At 34.3% G+C, this 24,173-nt stretch overlaps 2 protein-coding genes across 2 annotated transcripts; one reads left to right on the plus strand and one right to left on the minus strand.

The window, feature by feature from the left end:
- Positions 1 to 62: 62 nt before the first annotated feature.
- On the plus strand, positions 63 to 12,489 carry LOC134252548 (thiosulfate sulfurtransferase-like). Its single transcript, XM_062735054.1, has 8 exons — positions 63 to 163; positions 1,778 to 1,981; positions 4,226 to 4,421; positions 4,837 to 4,932; positions 5,513 to 5,657; positions 5,803 to 5,901; positions 7,566 to 7,690; positions 12,128 to 12,489. Exons 2-8 carry the CDS (start codon positions 1,779 to 1,781, stop codon positions 12,200 to 12,202), a joined length of 939 nt encoding a protein of 312 aa, XP_062591038.1. The 5' UTR covers positions 63 to 163; position 1,778; the 3' UTR covers positions 12,203 to 12,489.
- A 3,781-nt stretch (positions 12,490 to 16,270) lies between these two features.
- On the minus strand, positions 16,271 to 19,839 carry LOC134252512 (echinoderm microtubule-associated protein-like CG42247). Its single transcript, XM_062735006.1, has 3 exons — positions 19,772 to 19,839; positions 17,658 to 18,416; positions 16,271 to 17,472 (listed from the first exon to the last, which is right to left on the minus strand). The coding sequence occupies exons 1-3, from the start codon at positions 19,808 to 19,810 to the stop codon at positions 16,675 to 16,677; spliced, it is 1,596 nt and encodes a 531-aa protein (XP_062590990.1). The 5' UTR covers positions 19,811 to 19,839; the 3' UTR covers positions 16,271 to 16,674.
- Positions 19,840 to 24,173: the final 4,334 nt, after the last annotated feature.

A 24,173-nucleotide genomic window follows, 5' to 3' on the forward strand; every position in this document is an offset into this window, starting at 1 on the left:
ATGCTCACAAATTCAATGCTGATTTTTTTTTAAAATAAACAAAAGGTTGACAATATCCGGAATATTTGTTCATTTTCGCATGTTTTACTGTGCGCAATACGTTTCCTGTATGATTGAAAAACTGAAATGAGAAAGTGACAGATTGAGATTCGATTTATTTGAGGTTAAATGATATCAGTGTCGTTAAATATTCTTTCTGATTTTTCTATTACATGGAACATTCTGTATGAGATACTTATTTTGTCTTTGTAGACATTGTCATGTTATTTTTAATAGCTGCAGATCTGTAGCTTACCAGTTACAGAACAATCAGTACATTTAGCTACGTAGGTAGAATTACTTACCGTAGCTACTATATTTACCTACCTCAGCTCTATTTACCTATTTTTATACAATTTTGCTTTTTCTTTAATAAAGACAAAAATCGCAAATATGTAACTAATAATGTTTTACGGTGTGACCGTTGGGGCGAGCGCAGTACGTTGTATCAAAAACACACTTGAAACATGATCAGCCACTTTAAAACAAGTCGCACAAGGAATCTCGACTTGCTGTGACATCACACGATGTCACAGATCTCGTCGGAGCCTACAAAGAAAGCCGACCGTGTGGTTGAAGCTATACACAGACCTTGTGCAATTTTTGACAAAAGCCATTGTAAAGTATTTTCTTGTTTCTTTTAAGATTTTGATTTCTACAACCCAAAAGCAGTTTATGTTTTATGTTATTTATTTTTGCCATTATTGCATGGAATCCTAGTAGCAAAGGAATTCTGGGAAGGTTTCACACAAAAATTTGCTTCACATATATGTACAGATTTCATTTCCTCTGTTCTTCATGTTAGTCTATTGAGCTCGCTGTGCTCACTATGAATATTTATACTTGGGAAGTTTAAGAAAGCAGTCAAAAGCAGAAATAGCTAATACATTGCTGTGTTTGAGCACTTTTAAGCAAAAGATGTTTTTCTATTGTTTGAGTAACTGTCCACCACCTCGTGTGCAGTGAGACATGTGATCACTTTACATTGTATTGACCAATTACCAGTCCATTATCATGTTAACCAGAACTGGCCTGGTCTTTTTTTTAATTCCATTCAAGAAGTAACTGTTTGGACAGAAAGTAATTGTTGTTTAATATAGCCCAAAAACTGTCATAACTTACAATTGCACAGAAAAAAACACATATTTAAGAGTGAATTTTTAAAAAAAAGTTTATACAGACAGAAAAACAAACAAAAAGATTTTAAAGTCTTTTAAAGTTCAAAATTGTCACTGCAGTAAAGTGTGATTTTTTGCCCATCCTGAAAAAAAAAATGATAATTTAAGAAAAAAGTTTGATTTGGTGGCTAAATAAAGCTACTTCAGGTAGGTAAAATATAAAGCTATGTTGGTATTTAAGCTAGGTAGCTAAATCTAGTGATTGAACCAGAACTGCTTAATGTAGCTCACTGGTCTGAAAAAATTGGGATGGATGATCAGTATCTGTTCTCACTGAGGACGTTCTAAGTTTTTAAGAACTTGTGTCCAATCCTTTTGTTTAAACACCAAAACAATAAAATATGTTCAAACCAAACCATCTGTTCTTCGAAGAGCTACAGTTCTGCAGCTTTATTTTTAAATGAGGTCAGAGTTAGTACATAGCACTTTGTAAATTAAAAAATAGGCCTCCATCAGTTAATGAAACCTGTTGACAATGAAAAAACTTGGTAGTATTCCCTACTTTAAATGTTATGATTCAAACAATAAAAAAATGTTGCCTTATCTTATCTCATTTGTAGAATGAAGATACTTGGATTGATTTTAACATCATCCAAACACTTCAGGTCACACCCAGCCTTTAACAAGAGAAGTTTTCAGACATTAGTGTCCTCGGCATGGTTAAGAAACCAGTTGTCAGGCTCCCAGGAACTGAGCTCTGAGCTGAGATTATTAGATGCTTCCTGGCAGTCCAATGGACAGGGATACGAGCAACTCTATAAACAGTGAGAACCATTTGTAAAAAGCTTCTACGCAAGTGAGTTAAATGGCTAGGTTTTGACGTTTCTATGCAAATGAACTAATAAAGATGCATAAGATATTTATTTTATATTCAGAGAAAGTGCAAGTTAATTTTTTTATTCATGCTCACGGGCTGACAAATCCCATCCCAGGGCTAGTGAATTTTAAGGGTTGAACAAGTGAAATTTTGTCAACCACTTGCGTGGGCAAATGACTTAAAAAAAATTAAATCCACTTGTAAGTCATAGAATAAAAGCTGGGCACAGGAGTGTGTATGATCTACTCAGTATTTGTCTTCCTATTTTTTAAAAATATGTATAAATATAAACAGTATTAGTTGTGTATCATACAGTATCATGATGGTGGGGCAAGCAAAAACTCGAATAGAGCAAGTGAATTTTGACCATGCACTTGCCCTTGGACAAGTGCCTTAAAAATCTCTTTGTCAATCTGTGCATACTTAGTACCCACATCATGTTAAAGCTAGTACACATTATGACATCATATTGTGACATCATTGTTCTTTTCCACTCAAGGTAATAAAAGACATCAACAAAACAATGTCTGCACAAGGGCATATCCCATTTAATTTAAAACAGATAATTTTTAATACCAAGGAGAATATTCTACAAATTAATAAAATTACTGCTCAAATCCTATGCACTTTCTCAATTTATAAATTTTTTTAGGAAACTTACACTTGACTGTGAATATTTACCCTGTTTCAACATGTTCAACTTAAAACTACGAATAGTAACTAAACAAATGCATTGTCGACATTTGTGCAGCAATATCTTAAATCCTTTGGAATATCCTGCATCTATTTATATCTTGTTTTTGTAGAGCAAAGGAATGGTATGCCCTTGAGCCAAAGCGATTTTTTTAATATTCCTTATAAACGTGTAGTGGAGATCGATGACTTCATAATACGCACTGACTACTGCATGTCGTGGGTACCAAGAATGTATTAGAAAACAAGTTTTAATTTTTTTTTTTTGTGATAGATATATATAACCCTTTTGGGTTTTAATTATTAGATTTTTTGCATCAAAATATCTACACGTAGCCTTAACTCACTTGCATATAAAGTTTTCCTGTAAAAAAAGTAGCTTGTTTATAGTATTATCTATATAAATTCTACTTATTATAGGTCTCCCAGAGCAAAACTACGAAAGACGAATAGGGCCACATAAAAAAATATTTTTATCTCATAATTACGAGATATTTTCTCGTAATTACGAGATAATTATCTCTATTATGAGAAAGGATCTCGTTATTACGAGATAAGATCTCGTTATTACGAGAAAAGATCTCGTAATTACGAGTTAATTATCTCGTAATAACGAGAAAAGATCTCGTTATTACGAGATGATTATCTCGTTATTAAGAGAAAAGATCTCGTAATTACGAGAAAAGATCTCGTTATTACGAGTTAAAGACGAATAGGGCCACATAAAAAAATGATTTTGTTTATCGATCGTAATTATCACAAAGATCTCGTAATTACGAGTTCTAAATTTCTCGTAATAACGAGAAAAGATCTTGTTATTACGAGATAATTATCTCGTTATTACGAGAAAAGATCTCGTAATTACGAGAAAAGATCTCGTTATTAAGAGTTAAAGACGAATAGGGCCACATAAAAAAATATTTTTATCTCGTAATTACGAGAAAAGATCTCGTAATAACGAGAAAAGATCTCGTTATTACAAATTAATTATCTCGTTATAACGAGAAAAGATCTAATAATTACGAGATGATTAAGCTCCTTCTTCTGATATTTCTTTTACTAATTTTATGAATTCCGTAGGTTCATCCATTTTACATTAAGAGAGAGTAGAACAATGAAACGCACCATTTTTTATAGATCTTTTCTCGTAATTACGAGATAATTAACTCGTAATAACGAGATCTTTTCTCGTTATAACGATATAATTAACTCGTAATAACGAGATCTTTTCTCGTTATTACGAGATCTTTTCTCGTAATAACGAGATCTTTTCTCGTTAATACGAGATCTTAACTCGTAATAACGAGATCTTTTCTCGTTATAACGAGTTCTTTTCTCGTAATTACGAGATAGAAATATTTTTTTTATGTGGCCCTATTCGTCTTTCGTACAAAACATGGATTTTATAATCATAATATAATGGAGGCGGGGGTGTTAGTGAGTCAGTGTTCATAGTACATGTACCTCTAGATTAAATTATTTTACTATCTAACTGTAGGGCACATATTCCACATGCAGTGTATTTTGACCTGTATAAATGTTGCACTGGTACAAAAGAGATTCCTCTGAACCTCCCAGAACCAGAGTGCTGGACAAAGTATGTACAATCATTAGGGGTATCTAAAGACACTCATGTAGTGGTTTATGATGGACAAAACATGCGGCTGGCATTTAGAACCTGGTGGCTCTTCAGGGTGAGAAGTCAAACTTATTGTACATGTACTAAAATAAAGCTTCATTCGTTTTTAAATACTTTCTAAAAAATTGGTCCAGATTTTGAAAAATTTGGCATAAGATTTATTCAGAAAAAATGTACAGATGTAATTCATATCAAATAGTTGAAAGATGAAAAAATTTAAGTACTGTTACTGTAAATCTGTTAAATTCATTTATAATTATCCAAACAGTTGTCAAGTTTTCACATGATACTTCACAAAAGAATACAGATTCAATGGTATTAATGTTGATGAGAATTTTGATTAGGTTTGATAAATTTATTTTCTTTGAACTTGTAAAAAAAGACTAACAGCCTTAACTGGATCAAAATTTTCATTAATGATGATGCATCAAGGCATTTCAGTTTTATTTACCCTTGTTTTTTTTCCCCAGCTGTACGGTCATGAGAATGTTTCTGTGTTAGATGGAGGTCTAATAAGATGGGCAGAAGATGGCTATGAAATCACGGTAGAGGAACCAAATGTCCAGGTTATATTAACAAATTATTTACTTTTGTAGTTATCAACTTGTCAACTTATCAACAAATGGATTGGCGGAATCAATTCCATGTAAATATAAGGAATAACTGTCAAAATTTTCGATCTCATGACGATGATCAATCAATTGGCTTGCGTGATAATTTAATGCATAAACGCCTTCAGCGTTTATGCAAATTATAACGCAAGCCAATCGATTGATCACATCATGAAATAAAAAAATAAGAGTTATTCCTATAAATAAAGTTTATATTTGCAATTTATGGAAATACATTTAAAATAATTTATTCTTTGAAGTACTGTGAACATGCCCAAAAATATGACTGCTACTTGCCCCAAAATATGACAGCTTTAGATAAAAATAGTTTTAAAGTGTTTATATAGAGATCTGGAAAGCTTTCTACTCCATTAGAAGTACACTCTTCAAACACTGACACACCAAAAACTATGACCACTCAATAGAATTTTTCATATAGCAAATCAGAACGTGGAACAACTGAATGGATCGATGAGTTTTTCTACACGATTGTGTAAATTATTTCAGATTAATTGAAACATGATTAATTTTGTAGAAGCCTGGTAATTTCCAGTGCAATCTGAATAAAAGTTTAATGAGGACATATGAGGACATGCAGAGGAATGTGAAGACAAAATCAGAGCAGGTGGTGGACGTTAGGGAGGCCAAAGCTTTCGAGGGGGACTTAGGGGACACACCAGGTAATCAACAAAACAATGAATACTACACATTATACAGGTGACACTTACTTCAATTTCTCAAAGTTTTTCATCTCTCAAAAATTACATATAAGAGGGAATAAAGGAGAACTGAAGATTTTATGACTTTTTGAAATTTTTTTCTCAGAATCTAGAAATGGACACATCCCTGGAAGTCTGAACATCCCATACAGTCTCTTCTTCAATGAGGATATGACTTTTAAGTCAAAGGACGAGTTACAGGACTGTAAGTCGGGTTATTTATTTACACTAGTATGTGAACGTACCGGTAGTATCCCAATTTTATGGAAGTAGAGTGAAGGCGTCTTTTGTAGTGCTTTTTAAGGCACGTACGTTTTATTTTAGTTTCAAAAATGATAATATTTCTTAAATTCTTATTGTTTTATTCATGTATAGAAGGACACATGAGCATATTCAAGAATATTGGAATGATTTTCAAGAAACTTTCTTAAAGTGATCCTAAATCCATAAGAGAAGTTTTAAAACCCATTAGAGAATCAATTTAAATGGAATATACAATATTCCTTTAAGGAATATTTTATATTCTATTTAAATCAGTTCTCTTATGGGTTTAACTTACAACAATGTTTAGGATCACTTTATACCAGGGTAATGTTCATTATACTCCCTGCTTGAAAATTGAGGGTACCGTTAAAAGTGATGGAGGTGTCCATCTGTACCTCCTTCCCTGCATCCATTATACATGGGGTATGCAAGTTATCCTCAACTCCTCTTATACCGTTGAATAAAATTCACAGAATCTTTATTACATAGTACCATTATCCACCTCCTACATGTATTTTACATTTTGATCAGACATATATTTGGGGTTCTCATAGCAAAAAATAGTCTTTGCCATTATACTCATGTATGGAATGGTGGTATCATTTTGAAAGTTCTCAAAAATATTGAAGTTGTATTCATTTGGGCTCTGATATCAGTCTGAATGGCTTAGTGCATAGAACACTTGATTAGTAGTGCAGGAATCCCTTGTTTGATTCCTGACCAACTACATATTCTCTCCTTTACTGTTCCATTTGGCACTGTGGACCACAGACCACCCCTGGAGTTTTAGGTAAAAGTCCTGCCAGGGGCTAAAGAATCTGGGTTGTGTGTCTTTCAGAGAAAAATTGATGTATTGATGAAAAGCTGATGCCTCCATACGGCAGCTTATGGGTAGGGTTGAAGTTCCTCAAAAGAAAGTCAATTTCCATGGTCAAGGTCAAAAGATCAAAATTTTGGTTCCCAAAGGAAGATCTTGTCACAAGGATTACACCTGTGAAAGCCCTAGTACCAGTTGTTCAAAGGGTATAGAAAACGTTAAATTTTAGAAAGTGGCTCGAACTCTAAGGTCAAGGTCAAATGGTAAAAAATTTTAATACCCACTGAAAGGTCTTATCACAATGAAAACACATGTGAAGTATGAAAACCCTAGCACCAAAGCCATCAATTATTCAAAATTATGGCCAAGTGCGGTAAAATTTTGTGTAAAAGTGTGTCAAACTCAAAGGTCAAGAGGTCAAATATGTTGGTACCCAAAGAAGGGTCTTGTCACAAGGAATACACATGTGAAATATGAAAGTTATAGTCCCACCCACTCAAAACTTTAAAGTTATAAGCAATGGTAAAGTTTTTGCAGACAAACAGACAGATAGACAGCTAAACAGACAGATGGACAGGGTAAAAACTATATACCCCAGAATCTTCAATTATGGGGCATGAAAAGGGGGAACATAATCTTTACTACATGTACAGATTGCCACTGTGCACCTCCGTTTTCACAATGTATAATTATATTTGGGAAGGTAATGTACAAGTGATGCTTTATATAAAAGCAAGTAATTTCGTAAATGTGCAATTTATTATCTACTGGACTGAATTTTTCCACAGTGTTTGAGGATGCAGGATTGGATCTAGATAAACCCATTGTATCCAGTTGCTTTCTCGGATTAACCGGATGTGCAGTAAATGTCGCTACCCACATGTTTGGGAAGAAGAATACAGCTTTATATTACGTAAGTTTATTTTAAAAAATTATTTTCATTTTCAATTGATGAGAATGATAATAATAATAATTTAGCATATTGAGTTCAGTAGCTTTCCATACACTTTATGCATGTAATTAAAATGTGTTGAATGTCAATAGATAACTGAAGTAATATTTCTAGAATTTAGCAATATACTCCCACAATCTATAAAGAATCAAAGTACACAGAAGTACTGAAAGCTGGGCTCATTTACAGGGTAAATAAACTATGACCGCAATGACAGTTTAAAAACATGCCGATTCAGACATTGAGAAGATAATAATATAATTCTATGTCATAAATAGCATTAAAAAGTTTTTAAAAATTAATTAAAATGTAGTAGAATTTAACAGCGTAAAATATTTGTCACATGTATTGTTTCGGGGTTTTATATACCAACAGAAGTAAATAAACACTGATGCAGCAAGATTATTTAAGGTCAAACGATTATGCACAGATGTCCCCAGCGGGGAGTTTTGCATCAACGCGTACATCAAGTCATTAATGATGTTCCCCGCATTTGTGATAACCTGATAGTACAACCTTTATTTATAGAATATGACGCAGACAGGGATACCTGATGAATACCTTTCACATATTTTAAGCAAATAATTAATCGTAGAAGACAATAGAAAGTATTTAATTATAATTATTTTTTGACAATTTCAGATAACTTTGAAAGTCTAATTGTTTGTATTGCCTCAAAGGTGATTGCGCAAACATACTAATATTCTTACTTGTTAATTTAATTTGGTGGTGATGAAGCAGCATTTTGGGTTGAACACAGTCGCAAAAGCCGGGCATTGGTCTACGAGCAATGAACCCGGCTAAAAAGTATGCACTAATTTTTTTCATCCACTTGAATGAAAGGAAATTTATCAAACACAAGTAGTATTGAAGAATTTTTTGAATACTGTCTGGAATTTTTGTCGTCATCCATTAGTACCATAAAAAGGAAACTGTAAATCAAAACAATGTTTTGTGTAATATTGTACTTTATACTGTATAAGAAAAGACTACTAGCAAACTATATAATACTAGTAATTGATTACACTACTGTTTCCATGTTTGAAACACCTCCATTGTGTACCCAGGATACAAACTTTCATGACCATCACATAAAGCAGTGTTACATGTCTATAGTCAACTGAAAACTGTGGTGAGGTACACAATCTGGAGTGGTTAATCCGGTCTTAATTGAGACCACCTACACAGATTGATCTACACATCATTTCTCAGGGGATTACATTTATATACCTTGTGTTTACATGGTTGCCACAATGACAAGGCTGGTGTGTGATAAATAATATATCAGAGGAATGCTACAACAGTACTCCAGGGGACCTCCCTTGTATTACTTATTCAGATAGGTATGAAGGAAGGAGAGAGTTATTTGAGATGAGAACTAAGACTCAGTGGAACTGAATTTCTGTTCATTGAAACATTTTTAAATTGATTGTCTTACACAATCTAACACATCCAGTGCAGATATGTAGAAGACGTAGGAAACACAGTGACACAGTGTGTGATCTATATCTATACAAGTATTGAGTCTGCGATAAAAGGATTTCACCATGATATGATGCTTTATTAGTTATTACATACTTAGTAATAAATACAGGATTTTTGCTTACTGTAGATTCCTAATTATACGCGAGGAATTAATTTCCGCGTAATTTCGCGAGAAGAATCACTCGCGAAATAATATTACTTGCTTTTATTTTTATGATGTTGAAATCCATGTAAATTCTGTCAATCAACCATCCATTCTTGAAATATTATTCTCGCAATTTGACGTTAAAGAGCCAATTCGTAGTAATGAGTACTTGCGAAAAATAAGGAATCTACAGTATGCAATTTGCCTGACATCACCATATCCATATCAGCCCCACAACCCTGCAGGGCTGATATGGATCTTCGGGGCTGATATGCATCAATATTAAACCCTTAGTAAGTTAAACCTAAAAAAAAAACAGAACTTGTGATAATTCGCATATTTTTTTTTTTGGGGGGGGGTTAATATTCTCTTAGTTTTGGAAAAGGGTATACTAGTATGTATTCTATCAATATTTTTGTCTCTTTTCATTATCCAGATGAAGCTTTTTAGCTCACCTGAGCCGAAGGCTCAAGTGAGCTTTTTTGATCACATTTTGTCCGGCGTCCGTCTGTCTGTCTGTCCGTAAACTTTTCACATTTTCGACTTCTTCTCAAGAACCGCTGGGCCAATTTCGACCAAACTTGCCACAAAGCATCCTTGGGTGAAGGGGATTCAAATTTGTTCAATTAAAGGGCCATGCCCTTATTCAAGGGGAGATAATTGAGAATTAGTGAAAATTTGGTGGTATGTTTTAAAAATCTTCTTCTCAAGAACCACTGTGCCAGGAAAGATGAAACTTAAGTGGAAACATCCTCAGGTAGTGTAGATTCAAATTTGTACAAATCATGTCCCCCGGGGGTAGGGCGGGGCCACAGTGGCCGACCAAAGTTTTATATGGAAATGTAAAGGAAAATTCTTTAAAAATCTTCTTCTCAAGAACAGCAGAGCCATAATTGCTCATATTTATATGGAAGCATTCCCAGGTAGTGTAGATTCAAGTTTGTTCAAATCATGACCCCCGGGGGTAGGGCGGGGCCACAGTGGCCGACCAAAGTTTTACATAGAAATGTATAGGAAAATTCTTTAAAAATCTTCTTCTCAAGAACAGCAAAGCCATAATTGCTCATATTTATATGGAAGCATCCCCAGGTAGTGTAAATTCAAATTTGTTAAAATCATGACCCCCGGGGGTAGGGCGGGGCCACAATGGCCGACCAAAGTTTTATATAGAAATACATGTATATAGGAAAATTCTTTAAAAATCTTCTTCTTAAGAACAGCAAAGCCAGAATTGCTCATATTTATATGGAAGCATCCCTAGGTAGTGTAGATTCAAGTTTGTTCAAATCGTAACCCCCTGGGATAGGGCGGGGCCACAATGGCCGACCAAAGTTTTACATAGAAATACAGTAAAACACGTTTAGTACGAACACTGATATAGCGAATTCACGGATATAACGAAGTTTTTCTGGGTCCCCGGCAAAATTCTTAACAAATCTTTGAAAAAATTAACGGTTATAACGAACTCTGATATAACGAATTTACGGATATAGCGAACTGATTTTGAATCCCGTTGAGGTTAAATATAATGAATTTTACATCTTTTATAACGAACTTTCAAAGATTTCAAAATTTGAATAATTGAACTGACTTTATTTTCTCTCCGTATTTTTATATAAAATTCAATTCATAATAAAACCTTAGTTATCGAAGGTATGTTTTGTAATATTTGCTTCCCTAACATATTTGATAGTAACACTTGAAGGAAAACATGCATATTGCGAATTCGCTATATATGGTTATACGAATTCGTTATACGGATATAACGAATTACGGATATAGCGAATTAAATTCACAGGTCCCCAGGACTTCGGTATAACCGTGTTTTACTGTATATAGGAAAATTCTTTGAAAATCTTCTTCTGAAGAACAGCAAAGCCATAATTGCTCATATTTATATGGAAGCATCCCCAGGTAGTGTAAATTCAAATTTGTTAAAATCATGACCCCCGGGGGTAGGGCGGGGCCACAATGGTCGACCAAAGTTTTATATAGAAATATATAGGAAAATTCTTTAAAAATCTTCTTCTTAAGAACAGCAAACCAGAATTGCTCATATTTATATGGAAGCATCTCCAGGTAGTGTAGATTCAAGTTTGTTCAAATCGTGACCCCCGGGGGTAGGGCGGGGCCACAATGGCCGACCAAAGTTTTATTTAGAAGTATATAGGAAAATTCTTTAAAAATCTTCTTCTCAAGAATAGCAAAGCCATAATTGCTCATATTTATATGGAAGCATCCTCAGGTAGTGTAGATTCAAGATTGTTCAAATCATGACCCCCGGGGGTAGGGCGGGGCCAAACTTTTGGATTCAAACTTTTCAATAGTAAACCAATTACTACTTTTTCCTAGCCACAATGCTCCGGTGAGCGATGTGGCCCATGGGCCTCTTGTTCATCTAAACAGTTACAGTGTTTGAGATATTCTTTGAGTGAATAATTTTTACACACATTGAGATCAATGAAACACCTGTTCTTAAGACTTCAGATGGAAGGTGGGTGATTACAATAGGACACAAATCTCTTCCTACTCCCCAGTCACAGTTTCTTGCATCATTATCTCAGAAATTTTCAAACTAATCTTAAAGCTTCCTTTGGTTCAATTATTTTTTTTCTAGTTTTATTCAATAAGCATTAAATTGTTGGTGACCTAATTATATCTATGGAAAATGTGGAGCTAACGAACAGTGATCAGCCTCATCATGTAGAAGACATCTATTGATGTATCTTATAGATAGATCCATTAATGCCAAAGGTTAATTTTTGTAGGGCTCCTGGAATGAATGGCGACTTCGAGCTAATGCTAGTGAATGTGAAACAGGACCATCACGCCGTAAAGGATGATTGTCTGGCAATACGCACTAATCAACTAGCAATATATACCTAATTAATTCATTAATGATTGTCTACAATATCCTTGTGATTTTTTAAATGAAATCTTTGAAAAAGATATTTGCCATGTTTATTACAAAGTTGCTCATATAAATCATAGAATTATATGAATCAGTTAAGTATTAAATGTTATAATTATTGCTTTGTTTAACATGTAATGGATACTTATATTTGCAATATTTTATTTTGATTGAAGTGTTTGTTGTTTGCATGTACATGAATAAAATAGTTAAATTAGATCTACTTATTTTCTTTCTATGTCTCGGAATCTGCTCATCTGAATTTCTTACTGTTCAGTTCATTGGATAAATAACAATTGTCCTATGGTTTGGTAGAATGTATAATAGTATAACTGCATGCTTTAAGTCAGAGAACACAATCAAGAGTTTCTCAAAGAAAATGTAATTCCAACACTTCTGTTGACCCAACCCTGATATACATGTGAAATATGAAGGCCCAAGTAACAACAAATAAGACCCTAGAACCAACAGCTTAAAAGTTATGGCCAAGTATAGAGTTTTTTCAAATTAGGTCAAGGTCAGTAATAACTGTTCAATTGTTATGAAATATATTTTTCAAAAAGGGTCAAACTCTAATGTTATGGTCACCGAAATTGATTTTTTTTTTAAATTAGGTCAATCGTGAAGGTCAAGGGTCAGAAATCATAGCATGCTCCGAAATATCTTGTCACAGCTAATGCACTTGTCAAATATGAAAGCCCCATCTCTTCTCAATCAAAAGTCATCAGGAAAAATTAACATTTTTGAAAAGTAAGTCAAACTTCAACATCAAGGTTATAAGATGAAAAATCGTGGTGTATTTAGAAAGGTCTTGTCACAAGCAATATACAGCTTTCATATGAAAGCTTATGTCTTCTCATTAAAAAGTCATAAGCAAAGTTAAAGTTTTTGAAAAGTAGGTCAAACTTCGAGGTCAAGGTCACGAACTGAATAATCATAGTGTACTAGTATTTAGTATTTAGAAAACTCTTTTCACAGGCAATACACAGGTTTAATATTCAAAAGTCATGATCAAGGTTAAAGTTGTGAAAAGTATGTCGAACATCAAGGTCACGAGGTCAAAAATCTTAATGTATTTAGAAAAATACGTAGGCGAACTCATTGCGCAGCGGGTTAAGCTTTCTCCACGAAAGATTTTTTAAAAGTCTTTACCTTGGTAATACCCAGGTTTCGGGAAGTCCCTCTCCCTCTGAGAGAGAACCCCCATCAGGAACTACACTGGCCCTGCTTAGGACTAGGGTGTCCTCCCCCCACCAACACCCCGCCTCACTAAAAAATTGAACCTATTTACGGCCTTGACGTTTCTTGAGCTGTTTATAGCCATATAAATTATCTGAAGATTGGATTAATACATGTACAGCTGCAATTCTACAACATTTATCATTGAAAAGTTGGTTATTAGGCCTTGGAAATTGTTTTGTCACTTCCCGATGTCGTCAAGAAAATGGAAGAACATGTATACGCATTGCAACTAAACAATGAATGATAATGTGCATCCTTAGTGGTATTCTCTTCCGTGATTGTCATATTTGGACAATATGAGGCAAAACCCGAAAAAAGACATGTTGGAATCCGTTTCAGACTTTCAGTATGAAAAATCTTGTTGCACATATGCAACCAATGTTCAATCCATGAACTTGGCGATAGTTCTGTCATTCTTTAAGCTTTCCAGGCCTTTAGTGACTTTTCAGTTTACTTAATGGTAAAGGTTCATGCTGTGAACCCCTTTGATACAGCGCAAAGGAATGGCAGAAATTATATGATGCAACTGCTGTATCAACCTGAAAGTCGTCGTCTTGGCCAGGATTTTTTTCATTGTTTGTTTTTTTTTGTTTTTTTTTTTTTGAACATATTTTATTGACAATATGTCAAAGGGATTGAACACAAGTTCCAAAAAACTTAGATAGTCCTCTCTTTCTTCAATTATGCAAACTATCGCCAGGTTGATTTGCAGGTAACTTTGCTCTTAACTACATAGATCTGAATTAAGATACTGGTGACAAGGACTCGTTAATCATTCACAATCAAGTTTGCTATGTTCCTTTGAAAATTAATAGTAAAGAGAGTTTTTCTCAATGCATTGCGATGACCATCAAATCAAGCGCTTTTTGCACCTGACAATTTTGTAACTTAATTACAGGCTTTTTCCCGGGCCTGGAGGTTATTGTACATATAACAGACAAATACTAATTGATTATTATGCAAGCATTAACAGTAAATGCATGGACAATTTTTCTGACAATTTGGGAAAAACTAATAGGCATAAGGTGGCTTTTTCTTACAGCAGTCAGCTTGCGTGACCCAATCAGACACTCAATATAACAATCCCGTCTGACTAACTTCAATCAAACGGGGGTTTATTGTAATTCTGTTTAATTGTGCAAGAGAAGCTGCAGGAATTGGGTATTTACAGCGTTCATGGGGTTGATAAATAATCGGGTAGAATGCTGTTTACATTCCGATTGATATCAGAATTTGCTTGAAAAGCATTAGAACTTAATCTCCATTGGCAACCATATACTTCTTGATCTTATACACGAAATTTCTCTCAGAAAGTCAGCCAAGCTTTTAGCAATTTGAAATAAAATGTGAATTATTAATACCTTTTTATTTGAACTTTTAAATTTACAATTGTGTGTCAATATAGATGCATCTATGATGTATAAGATTCAACAAATTAACCTTAATATTTAGAGCAACTATCGAATTCGAAGATTTGCGATTATTATATTATTTCCTATGACTACAAATGCTTGTTTTCCTTTTGGATATATACATTAATGTTAATTCATATTCATCTTAACCTATGATCTCCGCATCAATCCCCTTAAATAACTAAATAAGGATACGGAGTTTAAAACAAAAATTCCGAATTTGAATCAAAATGTAAAACGTAGCATCTTCAGATACAGGTTACGGTTGATCGACCTTGTTTTTTATTCATCACCTGCTAGTCTATCAGATAAGGAGAACGTGGAATCCAACACCGAGAAAGGCTTTTTAATAATTTTCAACAATAAAATACTGTTATTTATCTATTGAATAAAATTAATTTTTGTCCGATTGTGAAAGAATATCAAAAGCAAAAATAGAAAAAGTAATAAACAGAAAAAATAAAAAGCAATTTTATTTTTAAAATTCCGGTAATTGTAATAAACAGAAAACTATATTGAGGCAGTTTTTTCACCTTAAATTTTCATGACGCATTTTCGAGAGATAGTTTTGTTGTTTTTATTTAGCAAAGAACATTTTTAATACATGTAATTTAATTTATTGATATAATTTTTAATACGAATATAAAGGATAGCTATTTTTGGGCACTGAAAGTAAGTGCGTAAACTTATAGACGGCGTGATAATGACTGGAAAAATGTGAAAAAAAAAAAAAACCAAATCATTGTCATAAAGGAGGTGATGATATAAAGATGCACAAAACGTAATTTGAAACATATTCTGTTAACTGAGAAGTTCCAATGAGGAACCCTGTGTGACTTTAACACGTATATAGTATCTTATGCCAGTGATGTTCGATCGTAATTCCTCAAAAACAAATTTTGAGAACACCAGCTGAAACTGTACGTTTGGTAGTTTTGGAGATTTTTCTGCGAGTCATGTTCATCATGTGCATGTAATACACATGTATCTATTTTATAAAGCTCTGGTTAGGTATGCTGATGTTTTTTGTCTAAAACATTATACATGTATATTATTAAGAGTATCTGAAAAAGACTACGTAAGTTTAAAAGTATGTTGCGTTTGTCTTTAAGAATCGTACATCAAAGGTTAATTAGTAGTTGGTGCTGGTTTTAATTGAAATTCCCTTAGACTCTCCCAACTTTTTTTTTTATTATGTAACAATAATTTTAGCTGTCAGCATCGAATACAAATATCATAAAATATTTAACAAGTTTTTTTTAATCAAATTATTTAGTCAACAGTCAATAACATTTACATGTATAATTGTATAAAGTTTTTTTCAAATAAAATTAAAGACTTATAAACATATAATAATAAATATAAATTGATATAATCAATCTTGTGGTACTAACAAGGGGAGATGTGATATGTTGTCTAATGAATGAGATGATAAACTTTATACACCGGCCGGAGTCTAATGAGCTCGAGTAAAGGGAAAAAGACGGATTAAAACACGGACTACATCAAGAAAATGAATGGTATCCTTCACACTCGGAAAATATATATATACAGCGTCTCTTGGATTTTATTATCAATGGATACATCTTCCTCGAACTAACTTGATTAGGAAAATCAATAAACAGTACACCAGTATTACATATTAACAAGGATTTTTCATATACAAAGTAATTACATTGATTTTAAAAAGAAGTGTCTGTTTAATTAAATCAGCACCCTTTTCTGTACAAGAGATCTGAGCAATTGGTCACTAACATTCCGGAGTTTCCATCCGGGGCCCTTTCCTCGCCGGTCTTTGCTGTGGAGGTTCGTCGTCATATTCGTGGTCGGTTTCCGTACCGTTTTCTCTTCCATCATCTTGATTATCGACCTCATCATGGTAGCCGTTGTATTGCATGTCTTCTTCTCCTTCGTCGACCTCCATGTCTCTTTCTTCTTCTCGATGCTTCTGCTGATGACGTTGAGGCTTTCCTGTGGGCTTGTTGCTGGCTTGGCGCTCATTCCGCTGACTTCTACTCGTCAGAGACCCCTGCTCATGGCGGTTAATTCCCTCTCGCGAATCACGTGATGGTTTAGATATGTTGGAATCAATGGATCGTCTGCGTTCATGCAAGCTGTTCCTTGTAAGATCTTCTCGACTGTTGCTAAACTTCTGTGAATGTGCTGTTTGTCTGTTGCTATTGTTGTTGCCTCTTTGGGATACATTTCCACGATTGCGAGGTTGCGCTCTGTCGACCGCAAAGCTGTTTTGGTTTTTGTCCTCGCCGTAACCATTCTTAATTGGTCTAACATTTTGCTGTCTCTTCGGAGGCTCCTTAGCCGGCTTCCACTTGCCTCGTTCTTTCTGTCTTTGTGGCGAATGCTCTCTGTATGTTTGATGCTGAGGCTCTTCATAGTAATCCATATCATCCTCTGGGGGTGGGGTTGGTTCACGAACCGGAACTTTCTTCTGACGAAGTTCCTTCGGAGCACCCTCGCCCCCGACCACGAAAAAACTCTCCACTTTCTTAACAAGTAGTTCATGTCGAAGATTCGAAAAACTTTCTATCTGCAACACATTGATAGAAAGCTTTTTTTTTATTTGTAAACATTATGCCAATTAAGGCATCAGTCATAATTACAGTTATTGGACAATAACTATTATAGTGCGATGTTACCAAAACTGTGAATGCAGTGAAGAAACAGACGTGTATTAATGTATTACTTTACACTATATACCAGGAGAATCCTTACCTTGTTATAAGGAGGGACAGCACAGTACATGGCGGTAGCAGGATTATCAGACATGCTGACCACTTCACCCATGTCCAACAACATCTGCTCAAAGGACTGCTCCGTTTGAGGGTTGATGATCATTTTATCCTGGACAGTCCTCATGGTGTTGTTTATGACTGTAAACGTCAGAGGTTTGCTCTTGGCTTGATTCGGGGATCTGTTTGGTCCGACCCTAGTTTGACTGTTGCTTCCCCTGAGTATGTGCTCCCTTGAGGGCCCCTGACTGCGCTGTAATGGGGCTCCACGTTTAATGGGAGAAGGTGGACCAGACACCTGTCCATACTGTACGTTTCTGTCAATCTTGAGTGTACTCGACACCACACACTCGTCCCCAGGCTGAAAATCCTTTACGCTTTCAATCAGCTTGCCATCTTCCAATCTGAAGATGTACATCACACCCTGTGGAGTGTCAATTTTGCTGTTAAGGTGGTTCATCAGACTGTCCAGAGATGGAAACATCTTTTCGCTGATAGACAGGACGATTCCTTTATACAGGGCATCTCTGTTTTTGAAGAATTTGACCCTGATTGCTTTGGTATTCTGCTCGCGGTCCAGAAGACTTGGTGGATAACTCTCATAGCGTTCATAGCGGTAATCGTTGTACCCATTGTGTTGTCGAACCCTCTTCTGGTGAGGTTTGGACACCGACATTCTGTTTCCACCACGATAGGTAGGCTGATGATTATCCTCACTTTCACTCGACTGATACGGATCCCTCTAAAAGAAAATAAAACCACTGAACAGTATGACGTACTTGGTCTCAGAATGTGTATCTATAAGGTTCATTGGAGTTTCAGTTTCCCGCCTCTCTGTCGGCTTCAGGTTGTACCAGAAGCTTTAATGGGGATAGTTGTGTATATAGTGCAATACCTTCTTCTAACAAAGGAAAATATAATCAATGTTTATGTAAGGCTGTCTATAAGTAGGTTCTCATTAATATGTTTATCACCGAATGGTCGGAGTCCGGAGTAATGTTTCCTAAGCAACCAGTCTCTTAATTATTAATTAATTTCTACAACTTTGAAGTGATAGACGTAAACATCGATATCGACAATTTGTACACCTGACACCAATCACTGATGGGGAAATATCGGACACCATCCGTATTATCTGTAGGGAAAGTGGTCAATTTGAACACTCTCAATTATTCCATCTGAAGGTACTTGTGATGTAGTTATTTCTAGGGTGCTTCCAACAAAGGGCACACGGAAAGCGCATATATTTTGCCTGACCGTCGGATTAGACTTTTTAGAAATTAAGCAATTTGCAATTACCATGAAATCTGAAGTTCCAAGTATTCCAACGTATTTGTCCTTGTATTTTAATTCTTTAAACCTCCGCTTCGTCCTAAAATATTCTTCAAAGTTTCATTTAAATCAGTCTCGTTATATATATTTTGCAAAAATCTTATATCAAAACACATTTTCCACTGAAGCAGTTGACGTAAGGTCGGTTCAAAAATATTCTGTCTAGGGAATTTTATTTTGTAACCATTTATGGATAAAATTCATGCTATTTCTTTGATTTACAAAATAAGATTAAAGAATAATATTCAGTCGCAGATTTCTTAGGATAGACCTATATTTGAACTTGCCATAAAAATCCATGAAAAGAACATTTGAGGAATCTTTTTAAGAATAGAAGAAGCAATGATTTAAACGATAATTCAATGTTTAATTATTTAAGACATTCATTTACACGTGACTGATCAGAAGATTAATAAAATTTGGCAAATCCAGATATTTAAAAATTTACATGTTATAGATTTATTTCACTCTTCTAAGTTAGATACTAGTAATATACACTGTATTTATGCATCGATAAATGAAATTTGTGAACTTTGAGGTTGAAGCTGCATTTTCATTATGCACAAGAAAGGTTGTATACCAATTTAAGTCTTAAATTTCATATTTAAATACTACATATATAAATTTAAATTAAACGAATTCAAAATTTGGTTGAAAATCATAAAACTGTAATTAACAAGCTCAGAAATGTTGCCTTTAAGAGGAGATACTCCACACTCTTTTTGATTATAGAAAATGGATAAAAATCTTGTAAATGAGACTCACCGAATCGCTATGGTGATCAAAGTAAGAAGAGCGCTTCATGATTGAGGTGCTGTGTTCTCTTTCCCTGATTCCAAGTCTGTATTTTCAGTTATGTGATGCTGATATTAAGTTGACCACTGCCATAGCTGTGTTGGCATGGCAACCATAAACAAATCAGGCAGTTTCTTCTCCCTTGGCGCTACCTAAGACTCGGTACTTTATTCGGTCCAGTAAAATCCAATATAATAATTGTATCCATAACGGTGCAGCCAACAGTCGCATTGTTTATTTATGTTAATTTGAGTGATGCTATTGAACAGATAAATCTAAACAAATTTGCAATCTCAGTTTGTAATCTTTGATTTTCTGTTATCTTCATCTAACAAATTTTAAAATCAAAGAAATATCGTCGATTAATCATTCATCATCTCCAAATAAAACTTAGAATAAACACGTGTTTGAATGACAAAAATATTTATAACCATGTAAAAACACTGAAATGTGTATAAACAGAAAAACTCCGGATACCGCCTCGATCCTCTCCTCCTCTGATAAAAGCGATGACCCCCAGGCGCGTAGCCAGCATGGAAATGAAGTCTCTCTCTCTCTCTCGCCCTGAGGACTTCAGGGCGAAGCCCTGGTGGGGGCCCAGGGGGCGAAGCCCCCGGAAGCTCCTGGATTGTACGAAATTTTTCAGTCATTTTCTCGCAAAAGAAATCACGATAATATCACTTTTCCCGAGCAAACACTTAGCTAAGTTATATATACTGCTTCCATTGATACTTCGGGAAGGGAACGATAATTTATCACATAAATTTACGCATATATTGGTATTGGAAAAAAGTTTCCAAGTGTATCAAGATAAAACAGAGTAGCAATTTCAATATCGTTATCATTGGAGTTTAAATATTTCAAAATATATCAGTGTATATAGGGGGTGTTGTTGTCGTTTGATTACTTTCATATTTAATAGCTGAAACGATTCGAGAATGCTTCAATTATGATATAATTCTTTAAATTGGTAACATCAGTAAAAGAAGCTATATTATTATTCATTTTGTTCATCATAATTTAAATTGTTTAACGACATTTATTCATCACCTCTACGGAAATTAAAAAACTTGTATAGTCGTCCAAGACCTTTGTAACTTTTACTCAAAGTCCCTTAGATAACTTTCCTTCATCAAATATTTGTCCGGATAAACAGAATTACGCAGTATTACATTTTGGTACAACAATGTTTTTTTTTTTCCTTAAGAATGTTCAAATGTTTTTGGAATTGATTTTATAAAGGACTAAATTTTAATGTTTTGCTGAAAAAAAATTTTCGAAACAATAAATTCAATAATCTGAAACACTATGTCTTTTTCCCCGCATAAATTTCTCTCTTTCTTTTTTTTCCCTTTTTTTCTTTTATCCCTCTTTTTTCTTTAATTCTTTCTTTTTTTTTTTTTGGAAAATGATGTGTACGCACTTGCGTACTTGCGTATAGGCAGCTACGCGCCTGACCCCTCTCTCTCTCTCTCTCGCATGACTTCAAAGCTCAAAAAGGAACAATACCACTTAATAAGTCAACACCTATTTTACTGTTGATTCTGGCCAAAATAATGATAAAAGAAAATTGAATTGCGTATAGAGGTACGAGCATTTTCACTGCAACTGTTTACAGATGTCTGCAGAGTCTTTTAATATTTCAATAATAAGGATCTAGGTGATGTACATGATCACGATGGTGTGGATTCTAGTAATAAACATATTTTGAAGCCTGGATAGCTATTGTTAACTAGTATTAGATAAATATGCCTAAGCCCAGTACGGATTGTTTTCAGTGGGTGTCTTTTTACATGTATCTTATAAAATGCATGTAAATCACTGGCTTATGATACACCATGTATGCAGAATAACATAAACAAATAGACTTATATGCATATATATGCGCAAGTTCTTCTAAACCACAAGGAAAAGGCACTAAAAAAAGTCATCTTCAGATATTTCAATTTTTTTTTTTACCTCTTATAATTTTTTATTTGGCGATTTATTGTGAATGCCATTAGTTTGGTCAAGTATCGAGTTCCAATCTTTTTTATTTAAAATAGTTTCAATTCATTTTTTTTTTGAAAGTGGTAATTAGACATCAATGCTAAAAAATGTCTCGACTTAATAACTGAAATCATAACATTTATTAAATAAAGTAATCTGTTATGTTCTTTAATATACTATTCATAATGAGTATGAGCATACGTTTTCAAGGCGCAAGTAGCTTAGAATGCGCTTAACCCACTAGCTGCAGAACTGAAGCTCTCCGAAAAAAAATATTGACAGACCGGAGAGCTACGCACAGTGCCACCCATTAAAAAAACTGTATATTTATTGCACACAAAATTTTGTGATTGGTTCTGGATTAATTATCCCAAATTCTTATTTCAATTGCAAAAAAGCTAGATTTCAAAATATTCCTTACTTCTCCAAAAATCTCGTAGTTAAAATCTGCACGAAGCGCCTAAGACCGAATTATCTTGCAAACCAAAATGGCAGTATAAATAGACGAAATTTTCGATGATCTCAATATCAGGACCCGGTGGGCAATTAACAACAATTATATGGAATGTTTTGTTGTGGAAACAGTGAAAGAATATGTTGGGACACACGGCTAGTAATATTTTGAGATGACAGTTTTAAAAACATGGAGAAATTTTTTGTGCGCAATAAATATACAGTTTTTTTTCAATGGGTGGCACTGTAGCTCTTCGGTCTGATAATAATTTTTTTCGGAGAGCTACAGTTCTGCAGCTACATGTATTAACCCCCCCCCCCTACCCCACCCCAGCCCTCTGTCAAAACTCCAAACAGACAAAAATAAACAAACAATAAAAAAAAGTAAACACGTAAAGTAAACGTGTAAATATCCCACATATATACATGTTTTGGGAAGTGTTATGTTATTTTCTAGTCGACAATGAAAACCAGTATGCTTGTTTATAGTGCTGACGGAAGGTCAACGACAAAAGTTGGTCCATGATTAAAAGAAAGTAATGAATGTACCTATAGACTTGCACGTCGTAAATAATTAATGATTAAGCACATCAACACACAGCGTCAATTAGGCCCGGATATAATAGTCCAGAATTTTCAGCGCGCTGTTCTTCATCAGTCGATAATTTGAATGGACGAAATCCCCGTAACGGTGGTGGAATACCTGGTATCACTGTTACTTTGTATTCATGAATATAAAAAAATGATTGCTTCATTAAAGTAAAAATGAAGAAAGTTAGTAAACTGGTCCAAGAAACCATGGAGTTGAAATCGATTACTTAATTGTGGAAAGATGCGTAAGTTAAGGATGAAGTTTTAAAACAAGACTGTATTATAAAGTACAGAGAGAGAGAGAGAGAGAGAGAGAGAGAGAGAGAGAGAGAGAGAGAGAGAGAGAGCAACCATTGACCGGACTTCATCTCTTTTGAAAGAAGTCGGTTCACTTTACGCATAAAATGGCCCTGTAGATATAACTAATTGATCGATTAACACTTGATTTTCTATTTGAAGCATTAAAATAAAGTAGAGACTTGGTGCTTTCATATTCTATTAAAATTTTTCTCCTCAAAGTCCAAGTCTTGGAGAACTGGCTTTGTGAAATTGTAATGTTCTTGAATTTTTAGGTAAACAGGATTATAAAAAATATGTAACTCTCTGATCTAAAAAATAAAACATGTCCATTAATCCTCAGAAACAGTTCTATCATTTACTAGTTGCATATTTTAGATCAGACGTTGCGCTTTATATTATATATCAAAAAATAGCTTTAAAAATTTGCCATTTTTGTTACCAGAATATAGGAAATTACGCATTTTAATAATAATTGACTAAGAAAATGACGGGTGTGTTGCAGTTTCAGTTTTTTTCAGAAATTCACAGGGCCAAATAAGGCAAAAGTGAACCTTGTTCTTATTCCAAATCAAAACTTTCTTAAATTTCCAGAAAACAATAATCATTTTTAGTTTTAAGCATAAAATTAATTGTTTTACCTTTAAAAAATTGTTCCTATACAAATCTATACGAAAAAACAGTCTAACATTTCTAATGTTTTGCTGAGCGGGCATAAAAAAATCAATGTTGGACCGCTTACGTCACACAGTGGGCGGAGCTTAATTTCATTTTCATTCGTTGGTGTTCAAAAGTGACGGACCTGAGGTAACATCACGGGAGACAGTATAAAATACATGAACGTCAAAAAAATATTGATATAAAACAATGCAAAATGTGGGTAATGTCTGCCTTCGGCCTTCATTATTATCCTTCACAAAACGAATTATCGAACTCAGTCAATCGATTCAAACATACTATGTAACAAGACTTACGTCCGTGTGCTTTATATACAGGATTGGACATGACTAATTCGTGATGATAACCTGGTTTGGGTCAGTTT

The sequence above is a fragment of the Saccostrea cucullata genome, unplaced genomic scaffold, assembly GCF_032062105.1.
Source record: "Saccostrea cucullata isolate Sc308-1 unplaced genomic scaffold, CSIRO_AGI_Scuc_v1 ctg167, whole genome shotgun sequence".
NCBI classification, from domain to species: domain Eukaryota; kingdom Metazoa; phylum Mollusca; class Bivalvia; order Ostreida; family Ostreidae; genus Saccostrea; species Saccostrea cuccullata.